The 22047-nt window shown below is 44.9% G+C and overlaps 1 protein-coding gene across 19 annotated transcripts in view; it reads right to left on the bottom strand.

Annotated features, from left to right (window-relative positions):
- Clasp1 (cytoplasmic linker associated protein 1) overlaps positions 1–22047 on the bottom strand; it is a 219367-nt gene that overhangs the window by 181486 nt on the left and 15834 nt on the right. For all 19 annotated transcript variants that reach the window (XM_051147231.1, XM_051147234.1, XM_051147236.1 and 16 more), the window contains exon 2: positions 4437–4919. In XM_051147231.1, the coding sequence (XP_051003188.1) occupies positions 4437–4631 (195 nt within the window). In that variant the 5' untranslated portion in view covers positions 4632–4919. The remainder of the gene's footprint in view (positions 1–4436; positions 4920–22047) is intronic.

Below are 22047 nucleotides of genomic sequence, written 5' to 3'. Positions count from 1 at the left end.
TGTTGCTCCAATAAAACACCATGGCTAAGGCAACTTAGAGAAGAGTTTGGGGCAAAGGGTTCCAGAGGAAAGACATGGCAGTGACAGGCAGGGCTGCAGGAGCATACATCTTCAAATGCAAACATGAAGCAAAGAGCACTCTGGAAGTAGGCAGGCATTTTTTTCTCTCAAAGCCCCCAGTGCCATACTCCCTCCAGCAAGACTGTACCTCCTAAACCTCCCCAAATAGTGCCAGCAACTATAGGGACCAAGTGTTCAAATGCCCAAAACCATGGGAGACAGTTCTCATTCAAACCACCATAGCAACTTACTCTGGTTTGTGTCAAGTTGGCAAAAACTAAACAGCACAGATACCAAGGCCTGAGAGAAAACTAAGCAGCTGGAGGGCCTTGCAGCCAAGCCTGACAATCTGAGTTCGATTCCCAGGACCTAGGTGGTGAGAGGAAAGAACCAATGGCACAAAGATGTTCTCTGACCTCTGCACACCCACTGTGGCACTCACACAAACATACTCACACAAAAACAACAAGATTTTTAAAATTTTAGGTAGCAGGGGTCCTCCATAACTAAGTAAAAAGTAAAAGGGCTGACTTGTAGTTTGAAGAGAATTGTAACTACTCAATGGCAACTTGTCTACAGAGTTAGGAAAATACTCTAAAGTAAATTTATTTAAGCCCCAGCCAAACCTCTTTAGGCAGGCATCATAAGTCACACCTATAAATGAAAGCACTTGGGAGGCTCAGGCAAAAGGACAAAAGAGTACAGGGCAGCAGGAGCTACACAGTTCGACCCTGTCTCCATGGCCTTCACTTACCTTTCCTGTTAAGAAAAGGACTGAGAAGAACACTTGGTCAGTAAAGGCTAGCCACATAGGCACGAAGACCTGAGTTCAATCCCCAGTGCCCACCGAATCCCAACGCTGAGGAGGTGCAGCCTGGAAAAGGGGAGGTGGCTCCTGAGGCACGACACCTCAGACTAGCCTTTTGGCCTCCACACACAAAAGAAAAAGGAGTCACACATAAGTACCAGAAGCCCAAATTACTTCACATGTCTCCTACTATCTCTTCAGGCCTTAATCTAAAAGAATCCAGAAGTACAGCTTCAAAGTTCTGCTTGGCAAGTCAATCTCTTCTATTCTTGATATTTTTAAATGAAAAATCTTAATAAAATGGACCTCAGGTTCTCAGAAATCTTGACTAAGATTAAGAAAATTAAAGGAAGCATCTAAAAGATTAGTGTCCAGATTTCAATAAAGCAACCAGCCCACTTGCTGAACAGTCTACAGCTCAAGTATCTAGTATTTTCTGAGCCTCTACCAGGTCCAGGCTCTGGGCTCCAGCTGGGACGGACCAGGGCTATCTCTCCTGACAAGGCCAGCACCTCAACACATCCACAGGGGGCGGAGGTGAGGGTGGTCAATCCCACAGGACTAAAGGCACAGAGCACCCCTGCACCACACAAGCATCTGCATTAAGGCAGCAGACATAAGAGCTGAGTGCTCCCAAGGACAGCTCACTTGTCTCATCTGCACTGCACAGCAACAGGTCAGCAGACCTGATCACAAGCAAGTTGGTGGTGAGTCCAATCTTTGTCACTTTACTTCCCAACAATTGATTTTGCTCACTAATTACTTCCCTGGTCAGGCATGGTAGCACACAGCTGGTGTCATCCCAGCACTTGGGAGCTGGAGACGGGAGGAACATGAGTTCAAGATCAGCCAAGCTCAGGCCTGGGCTGCACAGAAGACCTAGATCAAAAGAGAAGAGGGAAGAAAAAAGGACCAGAGAGGGAAGGGGGAGGGGAAAGAGAGAGAACGTGGGAGAACAAAGACAAAAGAATTATTCTTCAGAGTGTTGGGTCCGTTTTTTTTTTTTTTTTTTCTTTTTAAGATTTATTTCTTTATTAAGTATAGTGTTCTGTCTGCATGTATGTATATCTGCATGCCAGAAGAGAGCATCAGATCACATTATAGATGGTTATGACCTACCATATGGCTACTGGGAATTGAATTCAGGACGTTGGGAGAGCAGCCAGTGCTCTTAACCTCTGAACCATCTCTCCAGCCCAGAGTGTTGGGTATTAAACCTTCCCTCCTGTGACTTTACAAATCCTCTCTGAAAAAAGACTGAGTCAAGACTCTGCAGGCAGTGGTGCTACTTACATCTACCTTGCCCAGAACCCCACGTATTTCTTTCTCTGCGTGCACATGCTGTACCTGAACAATGATGCAATCACATGTTGTGACCAGCAACCTCACTAGACAAGAGCCACCACTAATGTGTTTAGTGGTGCAGCAGTCAAGGAATAACTGAGACCCACTCTCTCACTCAAATGCTCATAAAAGCTTTATCATCTGCCTGGGGCGGTGGCTCGGTAGGTAAAGTCCTTGCCACACGCACACAAGGAGCTGAGCTCAGATTCCCAGAACCAAGGAGAAGCTGAACATGGCAGTACATCTATAATCTATGGAGAGAGGAGAAGTGGAAGATTTCCCAGGAACGTATAGGTCAGCTGGCCTGGTATATGCAGCGGAAGCGAGCGAGAAAAGATTCAATTTCAACCGAGTAGAAGGCCGGGACTAGCACCGGATGTTGTTCTCCAACCCCTCCCGCCTCTACATACACACCACAGCATCTGTACCGTCACATATACACAAACATGCACACAAGGGCCTGAAGAGATGGCCTAGAGGTTAAGAGCGTTAACTGTTCTTACAAAAAACCCAAAGTTGGTTCCCAGCATCCACATGTGGCTCACAATCACCTGTAACTCCAGTTCAGGGAGATTCCACAACCTCTTCTCACCTCCATGGGCACTGTATGCACGTGGTGCACAAACAAGCATGCAGGCTAACATGTGTTCACATAAAATAAAAACAAGTAAATTGTTAAAGATTAGTAAATAATTTGATTCTCCTGACATTATAAACAGGGAGCCTGAGACTAGGCGACATTACAAAGCTCAGTGAAACAGGCTTCACAAGTTGCTAATTAACATCAGTGTTATCCCAACCCCATCCCTAACCTCTCCCTTCCTAGGACAGTCAGAATCAAAGTAGAGTCCCTCCTTCCTGTGAGCAGAGACTTCCCTCAGGGGAGGGAGGAAGCACCTTTGCTGAGAGCAGCAGTAAAGCAGGAAGTGGAAAGTGAGGCTGGCCTGGCATCCCAGTGGCCCCGCCTCACGGCACTGCAGGGAGGAAAGGCGGCAGGAAGGAAGGGCAGGAGGCCAGGGATGCACACAAGGCCAAGGGCGAGCTTCCACAATCACTACCAGGCTTGCTAAATTTCCTTACAGTACTTTTTGGTTTCTCTCCACCTAATGCTTCTCAGTATGCACAGAGAAGTAGTGGAGCTGTGATTCAGACACAGACAAGGCCACCTGTGAGCCCTCAAAAGCACAAGCACATGCTATCTGACCTCCCATCTCCAACACGCTCACCACAGAGCACCAGCACCAGACAGCCTACATGTGCGATGCCCATGCCATGCACTCGTTAATTTCTGCCAGTTGAGTAAGACTGAGCTTCAAAGACAAAGAGGAAAACTGTAAAGCCAGGGGTGAATGAACTACGACGTGCTAATAACATCATTAACAAACATAAGAGCTCAATGCTCTTCATTGAGACTGGGGCTTGAATGCATGTGGGAAGAAGCAAAAGGAATTCTGGGAGCACTAGTTCCAAAATCCAAATCAGCCTCAGGGGACTGAGTCAGGTAAGAGCAGCAAAAGAGATCCAACATCTGTGCCCCTTGCCAGAGTCTACAGAACTAACAGCTGCCACGCAAGCTTCCTTCCCTCCATCCATTCAACCCTGATGCAGAGGTGCCACTCCCTGGAAGGGATGAGGAGGAAAATACAGGAGTGGGCAGCTTAAAACATCCTGTAGTTTGCATTCAAGAAGCTCAACCTTGAATAGTAAAAGCCCCAACTTAAATGGGCTGTGGACGGCCACCTCCCCTACGTACACCCCCACACTCCCGATCCCCAGCTATCACACATGACCCTAACCTTCAAATCTGGAAGCTATCTTCTATGCCATTACCCATGGGTCAAAGTCAGTCCTTGACAACCCAAACTGTTCCTGGCCAGGTATGACTAGACTTCAAAACAGTAATTGGAAAGTAAAATGCTCTACATTCTGATCCCTGAGAGATCAGTGAAGACACCTCTTGTTCACGAAAGGCCACTCACCAGGGTATCAAAGTCTCCTCCCTGCAAAACATGACAGAAAGCAGAACTTCGAGGCTGCCATGCTTGCAAATGTCCCCAGGTAAAAGCATCCCTTTACCACTTCCCATAACGTGCTTGAGTATTGCATGTGACGCCAAGAGTACTTCCTTGGTTCTTGGCTGGTACTTCCCAAAGAATTTTCTTTTCCCGGACCAATTTTGATCTGGCCAGGAAATGCTTTGAGCATCTCCTAAAGCGAGGCTTACCTTGTAATTGCTAGAGTTCACCCAAGAGGTAGCGAGTCCATCCACAAGCTTATCTAACATGGTCTGGTCATGCTCGAGGTCAGCGGACTTCTGCTTGTCTGAGAAATAGTCTATGAGTTCCTGGCCAACCTGCAGCCGTTTCCCCACATCCTTCTGCAGCACCTGAGCCAGACAGGATTCCATTCGAGGTTCCATGGTAGGATTCAAATCCAGACCCGGCCGAGGCTAGAGGGCAGTCAGGATGACTCCCTCCCGGTAGCCAGCCGTGCCGGGAGGTGGCCTCTTTGTTTGCTGAAGGCTACTAAGAGAGTGTGTTTCAAAGATGCAATCCCGGGAATGGCAGCAATGCACCATGTGTGTCTGAAGAGCAGCTGGTAGGATATTAAAAGTCCAATTTAAATAACCAGTAGGCGATAAAGGAGAGAGTGGCGGAGTGACGATCTACAACTGGGTCTGGAATACTTCATAATTCAGCAGTCCATTCTGAAAAGGAAGAAAGGAGAGCAAATGAGCCAGAGACCAGGACACGCAAATGTTATGAAACATCCAATCAAAGACAAAGAGCGCATGCTGCAGAAACACGCTTAGTCACATGTGGGGTGTGAAACATGAACACTTGGCAAATGCATCAGAAAAACATAATTATTATTTTTATTAGCAGACTGGCAAAGCCCAAGGGATTGAGCCAATGAGCTGCGCGTTTGCTAAGCTGGTAGTTTTCACAGTTCCCTCGCTTGTAAACACAACAGTCAGAAAAGCAAGCTTCTGCTTCAGCTGCCTTCACTTTTGCTCCCATGCAAAGCACTCTGAGGGTCACAGCAGGTACCCAGGCTCATTGCCTTACCATCTGCCTCTTGATAAACTCAGTCCTGGGATGGGACAGGCTCCTCTGAACACCCCTAGGCAAATTCACATTAGCCAAAGGCAAAAGTAGCACCTACACTGTTCTTCCTGCTCTGTCATGTCACATGGGTGGAGCAGAAACCTTCTTCTGTTGACATCAACTCCTCTTGGGACTAGTATTTTATTATAAAATGAATTCTCAAAAATCATGTTTGGACACTGTAAATGCATGAGGAAAAGGTACTAAACTAAGTTTGGAGTTTCTGTAGTCCTGAGGCTCAAACACAGGAACTTGTGAACACTGAGCAAGTGTTCTGCCACTAGGCTGATTCACCTTAAGTCCCATAAAAGTGTTTTCAACAGACAGATTTAAGAGCTAACTAGTTAACAATAGCCAGCAGAGTAATTCATTTCTTACTCAGTTTCTTCTCTCCTACCATTAATTAATTCCTTTCATTCTGAACTAGGAAGACACACAGGACACTCAGCATCTCAGAGCTGAAGATAGCTCAGTGGGTAGAGTGCTTGCTATGCAAGCATGAGGACATGAGTTCAGATCCCAGCACCCCTGTAACAAGCTGGACGCAGGTCTCATATGCGCCTGGAGCCCCCGGCACTGAGTAGGGCAGATCAGCATGACTGGGGCCAGCTAGCTGCCGCCAAAATATGAACTCCAAGTTCAGGGACAGTGGCCTCCTTATGCACACAAAAGCACACAAGTGTTCTAGATAACACACACACAAACATACACACACAATTACATCAGGGCCAGAAAGACGGCTCAGTGGTAAAGATGCCACACAAGCCGGGTGATCTGAATTAAATCCCTGGAACTTGGTAATGGTAGAAGAGATCTGATTCCACAAAGTTGACCTCTGACTTCTACAGATATGCCACAGCATGCACAACCACCCTCACAATATATTTTTTACTTTTGTTTATTTTAATGTATATGAGTGCTCTATTTACATGCCAGAAGAGGAGATTATTAGATCACATTACAGATGGTTGTGAGCCACCCATGTTACTCCTGGGACTTGAACTCAGGACCTTTGGAAGAGCAGATAGTGCTGTTAGGCACTAGCTAACTCTCCAGCCCCCTCACAATGTATTTTTAATATAAAAATAAAAAAATAAAAACAAAGCCTACTGTAAATGGTCTCAAAGTCTGTGTTTCTTCCCCATACACCAACATCTCACTGAAAGTTCAAAGTGCAGCTAGCCCATATTCACTGTTCCACGTCAGTTCCAGCACGCAGACCATGGACTCAGAAGCACTAGTCCAAGCATAAGCACTTGGGAAGCTCTACATATATTCCCTAGCAATGGCAGTAAGCAGTTAAGTTGCCAGCCTTATCTGTTTTCTAATATACCAAAATGTAGGGCCAGAGCCAGAGCCAGCTTCTCCAGCCACCATGCCTCCCCTGCCAGGATGGACTGACACCCAGAAACTGGACCAAGATAAACCTGTCTTCTCTTTAAAAATCAAAGGCAAAGGCTGGGGGATCTGCAAGCATGAGAACCTGAGGCTAGCAGAGCTCGTGTAAAAAGATGGCACAACAGCACTGGCCTCCCGGGCCACGTAGAAGAGGCAAGAGGGGGCTGTGAAGCTTGCAGGCCAGCTGGCTTGGCCTAACTGGTGAAGCTCCTGACCAGAGAAACCCTGTCTTAAACAAAAGGCACCTGAAATTGCCCTCTGTGTTGTGCCTGCACCTGCATCCTATAGGCACATATTCACACACACACACACACACACACACACACACACACACACACACACACACACACACACACACACACACACACTATATCAGAGGGGACATGAAAAAAGGTTGGAAGGAGAAAAGAGAAGGGGGGCGGGGGAAGTTATGTAATTAAAACCCAATGAAAACCACCTGAAATGTCTCAGGAACTGTGTAGAGAACAGGTATGTTATTACAGCCAACCCTGACAGGCTAGTGAGTCCAAAGCAGCACGCGCCCACCAGTCTCTTCCTGCAGTTTTTGCAGCAATCACAGGCCAGTACGCTTTGCAGCAGGAGTCTCTGCTCTTGTTCTACTTGCCCCCTTTTCTTCCCTTCTCTTTGCTCTCCCACCCAAGGCCCATGCGTTGCTGCACAAGGCTGGAGAGGAATTTTAATCCAGCCATGTGTCTACTCTGGCTGCAATGCAGACACCCCTTTAATCCCAGGAGACAGAGGCAAGCAGATCTCTGAGTTCAAGGACAGCCTGGTACAGAGCAAATTTCAGGTAAGGAAAAGCTTAGGTCCAGCTTAGGTTCATGCCAGCACTCAGGAGACAGAGGAGCGCAGATCTCTGAGTTCTAGTCAGTGCTGTTCAGTTGAGTCGTTGAGTCGAGTGGCAGTGCAGTAGAGTTGAGTTTGTGGCAGCTCAGTTCGTGGAATTTAGAGGCAGTTTTACTGAGAGAGTTTTACAGAGAAAGGTTGAAGAGAGAACAAGCTAGGCACAGGTGAAGACACAACCAGACAGAGAATAAGGAAGAGCCAGGAGATTAGAACATGCTGCCAAAATTAGTATGAGGCTAAGCAGAGCAATTCAGAGGCCAAGAAAGAAAAACAGTCAACTTAGAGAGGAGTTTGAGTCAGAACAGCTAAGTTGAGCCAACAAGAGTTCAGAAAGAACTAGAAAGAGTGAGCTTATTCAGCAGTAAGTCTCAGAGGCTGAAAACCTTCCAGGCCTAGATTAGAGGCTAGAAAGTACAGAGGCTAGAAGCTTCCAGGACTAGGCCTAGGTTAGCACTGAGACAATTGCACGAGGCAAACAAGTTACTTTAACACAACATTCACTCATGAACACTACATAGACCCATGGAAGACAGGTTTCTACTACACTGGATGCTAAAGCACGGCCTGGTGACTCAAGTGTCTTACTACTTAGAATAAGGAAGGGCCAGGCAAACAGCTGCAAGTAGCATAGGAAAAAGATGAAACATTCTTAGGAACCCAGCAACACTTTAGTTGAGGACCAAAAGTGCACACCGTACCTCACCATCAGTCAGACTCAACCCAGCATCCCAGCCAGGCTTCCCTTCGTCACCGCACTACAATGAGATAGCTCCCTCCCTGCCCCCTCCTTCTAGTTTCCTGCAGAGCTTCAACACCCATGGAGATGACCTCAACTCCTCCTCCTCCTCTCTGTCTCCTCTGACCTTTAACCTTTAACCTTCAACCTTCCAGCCACCTGCTCCAAGATGAACAATCTCCCTTCTAATAAAAGGCTCACTCCAGCAGCCTAAACGTCCCCTAAGTCACCCATCTGCAGAAGGCCCTCAGTGCCTTCCCTCAGTGCCCCAGTGAGCAGTGACACACGTTCCACAGTTGTCTAGGGGCTGGACAGATAGCTCAGCAGTTAGGAGTGCTTGATGCTCTTGCAGAGGACCCAAGTGTGGTTCCCATTACCGCATACATTAAAGATTTTTTAAAGATCACTTTTACCCTTTTTCTCCTCCCCAGAACTCTCTCAACGATCTAAAAGAGTCACATGCACACACGACAGCCATAGTGGGAGATGAGAATTTGTCCCACTATTCCCTCTGCTTCTATATGCTCTACAGACTGCCAATTACTTTAAAAGGGTTTTAACATATGAAAAAGGATTGTAAAGCTTATGTTAAAAAACAAAATAAGAAAAGCCCCGCTGGGCGAGGTGGCGCACGCCTTTAATCCAGCACTGGGAGGCAAGAGGCAGGTGGATCCACTGTGAGTTCGAGGCCAGCCTGGTCTACAAAGTAAGTCCAGGACAGCCAAGGTTACACAGAGAAACCCTGTCTTGAAAAACCAAGGTAAATAAATAAAGCATAGCCTAATTAATAATATCATGAATGCTTTTTTTTTCTATCGAATGTTTACCTTTCTACTTAACTTATTTTTTAACGTTTCACTTAGAGTGTGCCTGCTCACTACAGCATGTGTGTGGAGGTCAGGACCACTTGCAGGAGCTCTCTCCCTCCAGCACATGGGGTCTGGGGATCAAACATCAGCAGTCTTGGAGACAAGCACCTTTCTCCTCTAAGACATCTTACTGGTCCTATTTTTTCTTTTTCTTTTTTTGGTTTTTCAAGATTGGGTTTCTCTGTGTAGCCTTAGCTGGCCTAGACTCACTTTGTAGTCCAGGCTGGTCTTGAACTCACAGCGATCTACCAGCCTCTGCCTCCCAAGTGCTAAGATTAAAGGCGTGCACCACCACCGCCCAGCTATTTTTTCATATTTTTAAATAGAAAATAAAATAAAATGAAACTGCACTTACTTAATGTCAATTGTAAATTTCCAAAAACAACTACCAGTTGAAAACAAAGGCTTTTTTTTTTCTAAACAAGGCTGATTTTTTTCTTCTTCCTTTAAAAAAAAAATATTTAAATGAAAGGATTACCGTCGACATCAGCATACTGATTTGTTACAAAATGAAGGCATTTAACCCTGCATAGGAGAGGGTAATGACAGCTTAGGTTGCAGCTTCCCTGAGCAGGGCCTCTGTGGAGATGAGCTCCTGGCAGGGAACCAGCATGTGGTCGACACAAGGAGCACCACCGACAGCATGGGAGGCGACCACTCTGGCCTACCAACACTTGACTTCTGAACGTCTCCAACACTACAGCTTCAGTCTTGCGCCAGTGAAAAGCAGCTCACCAACCCTCAGCAACTTCTCCATGGGGCTTTCTGGTATCAGGATAACCACACACCATTAGCGCTTCCTAAATTCGGCAGTTGTATTACACTCACAAACGACGGCCTTCGCCACTATCTCATTCAAGAATATTTCTGTGCTTCCAAATGATATTTCTTATCCTTTAGCAGCCCGCCCCATCACCTCTTTCACCAAGCCCTACTGTATGGTATTGCCTTGCATTGAGTCATATTCATTCATTCATTCATTCATTGGAGACAGGGTCTCATGTATTCCAGGCTAGCTCAAACTAGCTATGCAGCTGTGGGCGACCTTGAATCCTCCTTCTCCTGCCTCTAAAGTTCTGGGACTGTAGACACCTCCATTTATGCTGTGCTGGGGAGTCAACCCACAGCTCTGTGCGTGCTAAGTAAGCACTCTACCAACTAAACTATGTCCCCAGCCAAAGCATTACTTTTGTTTTGTTTTGTTTTTTTCCTTTGACTTTTCTTTTTTAGTTTTATGAGACATCACTGCATAAGCCCTGGCTGGCCTCACACTCACAATCTTCCTATAATCCTTAGCTAGGATCATAAGAATGCCCCACTTCACTTGATTATTTTGGACACTGCATATAATCGCATATTACATAAAATGTGTAGCCTCCACTTTTACATAGCTCACTGTTTCCAAGTTTTACTCACACTGTAGCTCTTCGATGGCATTCTGGTTATAGATACTCTGTTGGACAGATATGTCATATATTGTTTCTGTCATACATTTTGTACTTTGGGACCACTATGAATGACCCCACTATGAGTACTCCTGAACAGCTCACCAACATGGGCTACTGCCCTGAACTACCCACCGTTCTCATGGGTACGTAGTGGTATCTTTTTGTGGCTTTAATTTGTATTTTCCTGAGACTACAGAGGTTGAGTTTATTTTTCTTACCATGGACATGACCTGTTGAAGAAGATAGCAAGTGGGTCTGGAAAGGGGGCTTACCAGCCAGAAGCGCTTGCTGCTCCCCCAGAAGACCCGAGTCTGGTGCCGAGCACCCTTGTAGGACAACTCACAACTACCTGTAACTGAGGCTCTAAGAGATCTAACCTGCTCTTCTGGCGTTTACCAGCACTGCACAAACATGCCCAGGTCCACACACATACACACAAATATATAATAATTAAAATATTAAAGGAGGCTATGGGTTTTGGTGGCAGTGGTGGTTCCCACTAAGGATTGAGGCAAGAGTTTCATGCATGCCAAATCATTTGGGCATCTTTTCTGGGAAGACATTTAACCAAATCTTTTTGTTGTTGTTTTTTAAAGTGTACTGCCTAGCCATGAATGCTAGTAGACCTGGCTGGCTTGCCTCACAGAAATCTGCCTGCCTCTTGCTCCCAAATAGTTGATATTAAAGGCATATGTTACCACACTGGCCTTTGGATCACATATCTTTTTACTGATGAACTTTCAAAATATTCTGGATAAAACTCCTTTATCATATGTAAGAGTTAAAAATTAAAAAGCTTGGGCTGGAGAGGTGTCTACTCTTCCAGAGGTCCTGAGTTCAATTCCCAGAAACCACATGGTGGCTCACAACCATCTATAATGTGATCTGTCACCCTCTTCTGGCCTGCAGATATACATGCAGATAGGGCACTCACATACACACTAAATGAATAAATCTTTTTCTGACCATATAGTGGGGGAGGAAGTCTCCCTCAGTCACAGACATAGGGGAGGAGAATAGGGTGAAAGTGGAAGGGAGGGGGAGTAGGGGGAAAGCGGGAGGGAGGGAGGAATGGGAGGATACAAGAAGTGGGCTAACAATTGAGATGTAATATGAATAAATTAATAACATATTTAAAAAAAAAGAAAAGGCTTCTTTGATGATAGTGAACAAGACACTGATTTGAGTATTACAATGTCAAAAAATAAACTTGATTTTCTAAAAAAAAAGTGGGAGGGAGGAATGGGAGGATACAAGGGATGGAATAACAATTGAGATGTAATCTGAATAAATTCATTAAATAAAAAAAAGAAAATACATGAACTGTGAATCAGATAAAAATATACCACAATGAATAAAAAAAAAAAAATGGAGTGAGTTCCAGGATAGCTAATGTTACATGGAGAAACCCTGTCTCAAAAAAAAACAAAAAAGAAAGAAAGAAAGAAAAGAAGGAAGGAAGGAAGGAAGGAAAGATTCCTGTTGCACTCCAGCATTTGGATCTAGCACTCACTCCCATCACTAAAGATGTTAGCTGTGGGTTTTCACAGACGGCCTTCATCATATCAAGGAAGTAGCTTTTTGTTTCTAATATTTTGAGTATTTTTTAATCATGAGAGGATGCCAGATTTTGTCACAAAGGTCTTCTTGCAGCTGCTGAGATGAGCAGTTTCTTACTTCACTAACATGACATAGCATGCTCAGATAGTAAACCAAGCTTGCATTTGCGAGCTTTTCTGCTTCGTTATAGTATATAATCTTTTTATCGTATGCCTGGGAAACTCATAACATCAGAGTGAAAAGACTAAGTGGGGTACCCAACCACAAAGAGGATGCCTACGCTGCTGACCCCCAAGTCTCAGAAGAGACGGCAGAATGAGAGCACAAGAGCAAAACAGTGTCTTCTGGACATGGCAAGACCACTGCACACATGAATTCACAACAGCTGCAGTTGCCTGCATACGACTGCACAAGATGAAGTTGGTGAGCTTGGGGAGGAGGGGGTTCACATGCCTGTACCCCTCACTGAGGAGCCTCAGACAGCTGGTGGCTTCTAAAGAAAGAGTTTTCTCTAAGGGTGTGACCAACGGTAGGCTGGCCACCTTCCGATGGATGGAGCCCATCCCCAGGAGTACATGATCTCCACAAACTGGACTAGATGCGTTATTTTTTAAGAGATGTTAAGTTAGGGTGTCAGCTGGAGAGGTCGGAACGTGGGAATAAACCTGGGAGGAGTTAGAGAGATGAACAGGGGTTAACATCATCAAAACACTGTATGAAACTCTCAAGGAATTAATAAAATATCCCATTTTTAAAAAAATACCAGAAGAAGAAGAAGACGAAAGGAAGGAAGGAAGAAAAAGAAAGAAAGACAGACAGACTTAAAAACCAGGCAAGGAGCATAAATGCCAGCAGGTGGGATGTCTGAAGCAAGAAGAATCTTGAATTCAAGGCCAGCCTGGACTTACCTACCAAGATCAGAGACTTAAAATACACACACACACACACACACACACACACACAGACACATACTGGCAAAATAGATTTAATAACAATTCATGTGGAGGAAAGGAGGTCCTAAGTGTGTGAAGTCCTGACTGAATGTGTCATGTTGACACGGGCACGGTCTTAGGCTCAGCGACATGGCCAAGCCTTCCTCAGGGGTCCAAGTGTGAGTACTGACCGTGTGCAGAAAAGGTCTTCCTCTCCACTACATGTTTACAACCCACAGCATGCTCGCCTACAGAGACAGTGCCTACCTAAATTAGCCAAACCTGTCCCCTTGATCCAGCTATACCCAGAAACCCCACCTCTCTGCTCAACTCTGTAATAAACTCGCTGAGCTTCCAGGATGCTGCAGCTTCTCCATCTGAGCCCAGACCACCCAAGCCCAGGGTTTCTGTGTGTCTGTCTATCTTTCCTTCATTCGCTCACTGCCCCTGGTCAGCTCAAGTCCCAGGAAGCTGAGTTAAGTCAAGGACTTGGCAACAATTAAGTAAACAGATAAAATACCCACACATTTCTACCTGCAAGAAAGCTACCTCATCAGCAAAAACGTGTGGAAAATAAAAGGACAGAAAATATTATTGCAAGTAGATAAAATCTAAAAACAAGTTGCAGAATATATATACATTCATTCAACAAAACAGATTTCAAGCCAAGTAAGTCAGATCAACAAAAACAGGCACCCATACACATATGGAAGACATACATACATACATGAATGTATCTGAAGGTACAGAAAGGTGCTAATATAGAAAAATCTTGATTTGTTGAGACTATTGTTGTTAGGTTATTATATTATTAAGTTATTGGTGATCTTTATTTTTAAGTCATTTCTATATTTTGCATAGACTATGTCAGTCATTTTGACCCCGTTACCTTCTCCCATTCCTGCTGAACCCCTTCTTCCCAACAAGTTCCCTCCTACTTCTTTCTTTCTTTCTTTCTTTCTTTTTCTTTTTTGGTTTTTGAGACAGGATTTCTCTGTACAGATGTCTTGGAGCCCCCTCTGTAGACCAGGCTGGCCTGGAACGCAGAGATCAGCCTGCCTCTGCTGGGATCAAAGGTACAAGCCATCACTTCCTTCTTTATCTATTGTTTTTTTTGGGGGGGGAGGTTGTTTTGCTTGTTTAGGTTTGAGGTTTGAGGACTGAGTTTGTTTGGCTGGGTTTGGGTTTTGGGTTTTGACAACCCAGGGTTTAATCACAGTTGCTGCCTGACCAGAGGCAGGAGTTCTTCACAGGAACTTGGTCAACTGCAACAGTGAAGAAACGAGCTCCCCACCCCAGCAAGCACTAGCTGGCAAGAGCTCCTCAGGGAGGGGCAGATGCGGCTCTAATTGCTCTGAGCTTCTGCCCAGGTTGGGGTTTTTGCATGGAGCATTAATGGGATTCAATAGACATTTATTCCTAAACAGGTGAACTCCAAGGTATTGCTTAGCTGCAGTAAAGCTGTAGTTATCTGAAGTACTTAAGGCAGTGGGGAAAGTCCTCGCCGTGCTGTAAACAGTACCATGGTGCAGTTTGGTTTTCATTCACCTCAAAGAATTTTTTTTTAAACTTAATCAGTTTCTCTCTCAGCCCTGGGTGGTTGCAGAGTACAAACTTTAAGTTGAACTTGAACATATTTGCAAATTTCTCAAATTCCATTCCCCTACTGGTATTTAATCTCATTCCACTGTACTCAGAGAACTCTTTGTATGACTTCCATCCTTTTAAATGTGTTGAGGCTTGTTTTATGATCTAACATATGGTCTGTCCTATAGAAGGCTCATATATCCTGCTGTTATTTATTGGAGCATTCTACAGATATCTGTCCCTTTAACACTTTAAAGCTCCAGTTTGGGGATTTAGCTCAGTGGCAGAGCGCTTGCCTAGCAAGCACAGGCCCTGGGCTCTGTCCTCAGCTCTGAAAAAAAAAAATAGTTTAAAGCTTGTATGCATCTAGACCAGTTCAAAAACAAAAATGTGGCAACTATCTAAATCTGTCTTATTCTCCACTTTTTACAATTATAATAATAATATAATTCTATACACAGAGGCACATATGTATGAGTGCGCACACACTTTTTTTATTAGGACCCTTGCACTGTATAGGTGTACCCTCTAAAGATAGAATGCTCAGGGCCCAGCACCTTCTGAATAGTTGCTTTCTTGCAGCAAAATATACCCAAAGTCCATACAACAAGGTGCATACATGCCAGCCAGCGTGAAGGATTTTCTCAGATGTATCTGAACTGGAACATACCCAGACGTGGGTAAATACGAAAAGAGAAGAGCATTTGATATGTCATCTGATAGTGTAACAGCTGACACAACGTCCTAAATGTCCCCAGGGAGGTGAGCTACCCCCCAGCTGACGAAAGGAGAGCCTATTAAGGTCTGAGTAGTTAATAAGGAGACAGAAAGTGTAAGAAGGCTGGGGTGGAAAGTGTGAGGAACTCTTCTCCGCTAGTGAACAAAGACGCTTAACTATAAACAGGTAAAGCAGTACAACCTCTCAAGCTGGCTTCTATCTCAACAATTTAAAATAAGCAACGGCAACCAGGCATGACTACAGGACGCCTTTAATCTGAGTTCAAGGCCAGCATGGTATCCATAGAAAACTGAGGGCTGGCCAAAGCTGCACAGTAAGGCTCTGTCTCAGAATTAAGCAAGCACATTATGGGTGTGGCTCTGTAACAGAGCACTTGCCCAGCACATGTGCAGCCCTGGGTCTGATCCTCAGCACTTGACAACAGTCAGCAAACAAGAAAACAGTTACTTCCCATCCGAAGTAGCAACTTCCAGTGCAGTAAGTGACGGATAAATGTCTTCATGTCATATATATATATATATATCTTTGTGTCTGTCGCTCTCCCCATGGAAGGGTATCATCACCATGTGTACTTACAAAAGACAGACGTTCAGAGACTCGGAAGCAGAGTGAATACCAGAGAGGCTGGAGAGATGGCACAGGGGCGAAGAGCACACACTGCTCTTGCAGAGGACCCACGTTTGGTTCTCAGCACCCACTTCAGGTGTCTCACAACCATCTGTAACTCCTGCTCCAGGGAACCAGACACCCTCTTCTTGCCTCCGCTGGTACCTGCCTAACATACACACAAGCTCACATATAATGTGTGTGTGTGTGTGTGTGTGTGTGTGTGTGTGTGTGTGTGTGTGTGTATTTTCTTTTTTTAATGTCAACATTAGGGGAATAGGGAATACCTGGAGAGGGAAGCGGGGGATGAATACAATCAAAATTTATTGTATACATGTATGAAATACTCAAAGGACAAAAAAAAATGTATTTAAAAACTGTCAACATCAATCAATCACCTTGTATGATAGTACATGCACTTGGGAGGCCAGAGGCAGGTGGATCTCTCTGAGTTTGAGGTCAACATAGTGAAACCCTGTCTCAAAAAATTAAAAAATAAGAAGAAAAATCAACTTCTGGAAATGTATTTACTTATGCAAAATACTACAAAATTCTCTGTGGCATTATTTATAAATACAGATTGCAATCAACAGAATGGTCATCAATAAAGGGCACAGCAAACACAGCACACCACACAACATTCAGACATTCATTAAATAAAATCATAAATAAAAATGAAGTCTCTAATAAAAGCTCAATGCAGTAGTCTGTAACAGACAACCATTTGCACAAAAAGGTGGTGTGTGTGCTTATATGTTTTGTCACGTATGTAACTAATAATAATGATGTCTCTGAGGAAGATTAGAGAGAGAGGAAAGCAGCTTTAAATCATGTACATATAATTTTAAATGCAGAGGGAGCTGGGGAGAGGGCTGAGCAGGTAAAGTGCTGGCTGTGCTAGTATACAGCATATCGAGCCCAGTACCCACGTAAAAAGCCAGACGTGACGCCACGCCTATAAATCCCTGGGGCCCACGGGCCGGCCAGCTTAGCCGAATAGGTAAGTTCCAGGCTCTGTGACAGACTGTCTCCAAAAATGTAAGGTGAAGCATAATTGAAGAAGACACCCAAATTCACCATCTGGCTTCCACACGTGTGCACATGCACTGGATTCATATGCACCGCATCCATACCTGTATGAACACATGCATACATATATCTGAACCATCTATGCACTGTATATGCACACACACCAAAAAAAGAAAACGTTTTATAATAGAAAAATGTTCATTTTTTAAGCAGCACTCTTGGCATTCCTAGATAAATGAAGAATTCTCATTTACAACTTTTACAGATTAAATTCATTTATGGGCTAGGAAGATGAAATGACTCTATGGTTGAAGGTGCTTGCTGTACAAGCCTGACAGCCTCAGGTCAATCCTTGGATTCATATGATAAGAGAGAACTGACACCCAAACGTGGTCTTCTAACCTTCACATATGTGCCACAGCATGCAAGCACAAGCACGTGCATACATACACACACATAATAAATAAAACAACGGCATTAAGTAATTGATTTATAATAAAAAGAGCACAAGCATGTCTCCCAGGAATCTGTTTTCCTAAAGGGCATGCATGCCTCATTCCTCCCTCACCACTCCAAAAACCAATTCACTGATTCAAGTAAAAAACTTGAACATATTGCTCTTAACTTTACAAAGCTCTAAACTCCCCAAGAAGTTGCTTTCAAACAGCTTCTCTCGGCAAAGGTGCTTTTGGATTCTTGTATCTGCAGCAACTTTACAAAAATAGAACGAGGCATGAATAATTACCAGGAGTCGGATTCCTTCTTTCACAGTCACACGCCCCCAGCCAACAAAGCTCCCTGTGGACGAACCGTAATAAACAGGCCCTGGATTCCCCACACCTGGCTCGGGATCTCACACACTTCAGGTGGAAACAGAAAGAGGTAAGTGAGAGATTGAGACATAGATAAAAGACAGATAGGTAGGTGGAGACAGAGACAGACAAACACATCTTCCTCCCTTCACCCAGATTAGGAACTTGTCTTAGTGTACCTTCTGTTGCTAAAACAAAATATCTCAGGCTGGATAACTTGTAGCGAACAGTTTATTCAGCCCTTCATTCTGGAGGCTCTGAGTCCGAGGACCGCTAGCACTGGCCTGTGAATCTGGGGTTTAAGCTTCCAGTATTCAGGATAGGGAATACAGTGGACCTACGGCAGAGCACTGGCCTCTCTATTACTCCACAGCAGCACTCCAACTCACGGAGTCCACATCTCAGCACGTGCCTGTCTTCCCTTAGAAACAGACCGCACTGAGAAGGGCTAAGAGCCCTTTTCTCTATGCTTGAATATCAAGAACATTTGTCCAATGAAGACTCTTACCAATCTATACATCTCCAGCTCTACTAGTCACCGAGATAACTCGGGGTTGGTGGTGGTAGGAGTATTTTGAGACACAGTCTCAGGCTGGCCTGGAACTCTATATACTCCTGCCTTGACTTCCCAAGTGCAGGGGTAACAGGCTTGTGCCATCACCTGCAGGTTTGTGTGGTACTATGGATGGAATGCAGGGCTTTGTGAATGGCAGGCAAGCACTCTATTGACTGAGGTACATCCCCAGAATAACTCCAACCCAAGGATAACTCCTTTTATTTGTTTGTTTTTCTAGGCAGGGTTTCTCTGTGTAGCCCTGGCTGTCCTGGAGTAGCTTTATATACCAGGCTGGCCTCGAACTCACAGAGATCCACCTGCCTCTACCTCCCCAAGTGCTGGGATTACAAGTGTCTGCCACTGATGCTGGCTTAAGAATAATTCTTAATAGCAGCAGTTATCATTAAAAGCTGTTTGGGGCGGGGGCGGGGAGGGGGGAGGGGGTGGCCTAGAGATGGCTCAGAGTTAAGAGCACTGACTGCTCTTCCAGATGACGCAAGTTCGATTCCCAGCACCCACATGGCAGCTCACAACTGTCTGTAACTCCAGAATCCAATGCCTTCACAAAGACATACATGCAGGCAAAAAACCAATGCACATAAAATAAAAATAAATAATTTTTTTAAGCTCTTTGGGGGCTAGAGAGATGGCTCAGTGGTTAAGAGCACTGACCGCTCTTCCAGAGGTCCTGAGTTCAATTCCCAGCACCCACATGGTGGCTCACAACCATCTATAATGTGATCTGAGGCCTTATTCTGGCCTGCAGGTGTACATGCAGGCAGAGTACAATATATATACTAAATAAATAAATAAATAGCCTGTTTTTTAAAGCTGTTTAGGGGTTCAGTCCTCATTAACATACCATTTCTGCATCCATTCTAGCCCCACCCTAGCTTGAATGATGTCTCACCGAGTAATTCTAGTGAGATTCTGAAGTCATTCTTGCCTGGTTCTTCTACACAATCGTCACTATACTATTCAGAAAGGATCACTATTCTATCCAAACAAACGCTCTCGAGAGCTGGGAAATCCATTCCTAGCTCTGCCAGGTAGGTGGAGGTGGGACCACAGAGTGGGAAGCTTTCTCTGCTGTGTTCACTATAGAAACAAGGGTCTCCACCATGAGCCACTTACTTGACATGCTCATCAGCATCAGTACGCCAGGCAACACGCACTGCACACACTGAGACTGCGCACACTGAGATTGTGCACAGTTGGAAGCCATTTTTCCTTAGAGGGCTATTCTCAAATGGAAACTCATGCCTACAACGTAATGGAATAAATGGCAAACATACAACAAAAATACAGCCTCCACTACTTCTTGGATGGGCAAAGACATACATGAAGATACAGCTAGAGCTACAGATGCCAATTCAAATAAAGCCAGCCGGATTTCTCCCTGAGACGACACAGGTGATAAAGAAAGCAGACCGCCCCTGCTGCTCTCTGCATGAAGTAGCATTCCCACTAAAGGCGTCTAAGCTCCTAGGAGTGAGAGGTGACATATGCATGTGCACTTGTATGCATGTGTGTGGAGGCCGGGCACAATCTTGGGTATCATCCTTTAGTGTGTGTGTGTGTGTGTGTGTGTGTGTGTGTGTGTGAGAGAGAGAGAGAGAGAGAGAGAGAGAGAGAGAGAGAGAGAGAGAGAGAGAGAGAGAGCGCCTGTGCTCATGTTTGAGTGTGTGTGAGCCACAGAGGGCCTCTGGAAGATAAAGAACAACTTTTGGGCACCATTTCTCTTCTCCCACCCAGGGAATTACATTGAAGTCATCAGAATTCATGGCAAGTGTCTTCACCCACAGAACTTTCTCACCAGCTTTTCCTGTCTGTCTTTCTGTCTGTCTGTTTATCTATCTATCTACCTATCTATCATCTATTTTGAGGTAAGACTGCTTTTTGGCTTCAAACTCTTCGGACTAGCTGACCAGCAAGCTCCAGGAATATACTTGTCCCCGCTTTCTCAGCACCGGGATCACAAACTCAGGCCACCATACTCAGCTTTTCACACTTGTGTGTGAGAGTACAAATTCTGGAAACCTAACACTGCACTCTCCAGACAAAGCCCCCAGCCCAGAGCGTAAGCAACTGATGAATCACTGCTGACTGACAAGCGCCTCGGAAGCTGCATTCGTTCTGCTCTGTCTGATAGGTTGCTGAGAACTAGGAAATGAAAGTTGAAAGGATCTGTCTGTTTGCACTGATAATAAGGTTCAAAGGTACACAAACAGCACCACAGATGACAAAGGTGCCTCCCTACCCAGATGCTAAGAAACTCTGACCCAGAGTAAAGCACACTGGGAAACAAAACACCAAGGCCAGCCTGCAAGCTGGGCCTCCCTCACCACATCTGGACTGTAGGTTTCAGAGAGGGCTCCCAAGGGAGGTCTTGTCACCAGGATGAGTACCACTAGACACCCCTGAGCAGGGCAGAGAGGGAAACACGATCGCAGGCCCAGACGGGGAGAGCGCACACTTCTTCCCTAGCTCAGCTTTGGAATTTCTAGACAAAACAATTTGCTAATGCTATTTATTCCATTTTGCTAGGAAAACACTCACTTCATTACAAAAATGGAAAATAACTTTGAAACTAAGCATTTATCAAAAATGAATAAGGCTAGGGTAGAAAAAAAGAAAAAAAAATCAAACAAAACCATTCCTTTAAAAAAACCAATAAACAAACAACAACAAACAAACAAAAAAATTGAACTCAGAATTCAGTCACTAGAATTTCTATTTTAATGTTTGCGGTAGAGTCTCACCATGTAGCCCAGGCTGACCCTGAACTCAAACTCTTCTGCCTCCTGAGTGCTAGACTATAGACATACACCACCGTGCCTACTGTATATCGCCCTACGGTCATTAGTGCTGATTGTCAATTTGATAGGACCCAGAATCCCTTAGGAAACAAATCTCAGGGAATATCTAAGGGGAACTGCCTACATCCGGTTAGCTGATATGAGGAGACCAATCCTGAATATGATCAGATCATTCGTTCCATGGGCTGCGGTCCAGACCAGATAAAAAGGGGGAAGTGGTCTGGAGAGATGGCTCAGTGAGTAAAGGTGACTGCAACCATTCCTAGGACCCACGTGGTAGAAGGAGATCTAAAACCGGGCGTGGTGGTGCCGCCTTTAATCCCAGCACTTGGGAGGCTGAGGCAGGCGGATCACTGTGAGTTCGAGGCCAGCCTGGTCTACAAAGTGAGTCCAGAACAGCCAAAGCTACACAGAGAAACCCTGTCTCAAAAAACCAAAAGAGAGAGAGAGAGAGAGAGAGACCTGACTCCTGAAAGCTTCCCCTGAACTCCAAAATTGTGCTGTGAAATGAGCACTGCTGGCACTGACCACACACACACACACACACACACACACACACACACAATAAAATAGCTAAAAATGCAATAAAATTTTGAATTAAAAAGCAAGAGAAAACAAAACAAAATTAAATTAAATTAAAAGTAAGAGAAAAAAACACAAGCAAGAGCACCAGGCACGGTGGCGCACACCTGTAATCCCAGCACTCAGAGAAGCAGAGGCAGGCAGATCGCTCTGAGTTCTTGGCCAGCCTAGTCTACAAAGCAAGGCCA

Source organism: Acomys russatus, chromosome 6 (assembly GCF_903995435.1).
Source record: "Acomys russatus chromosome 6, mAcoRus1.1, whole genome shotgun sequence".
Taxonomy (NCBI): Eukaryota; Metazoa; Chordata; class Mammalia; order Rodentia; family Muridae; genus Acomys; species Acomys russatus.
Note: the sequence above shows the minus strand (reverse complement) of the source record. Positions and strands in the feature narration are given on the sequence as shown.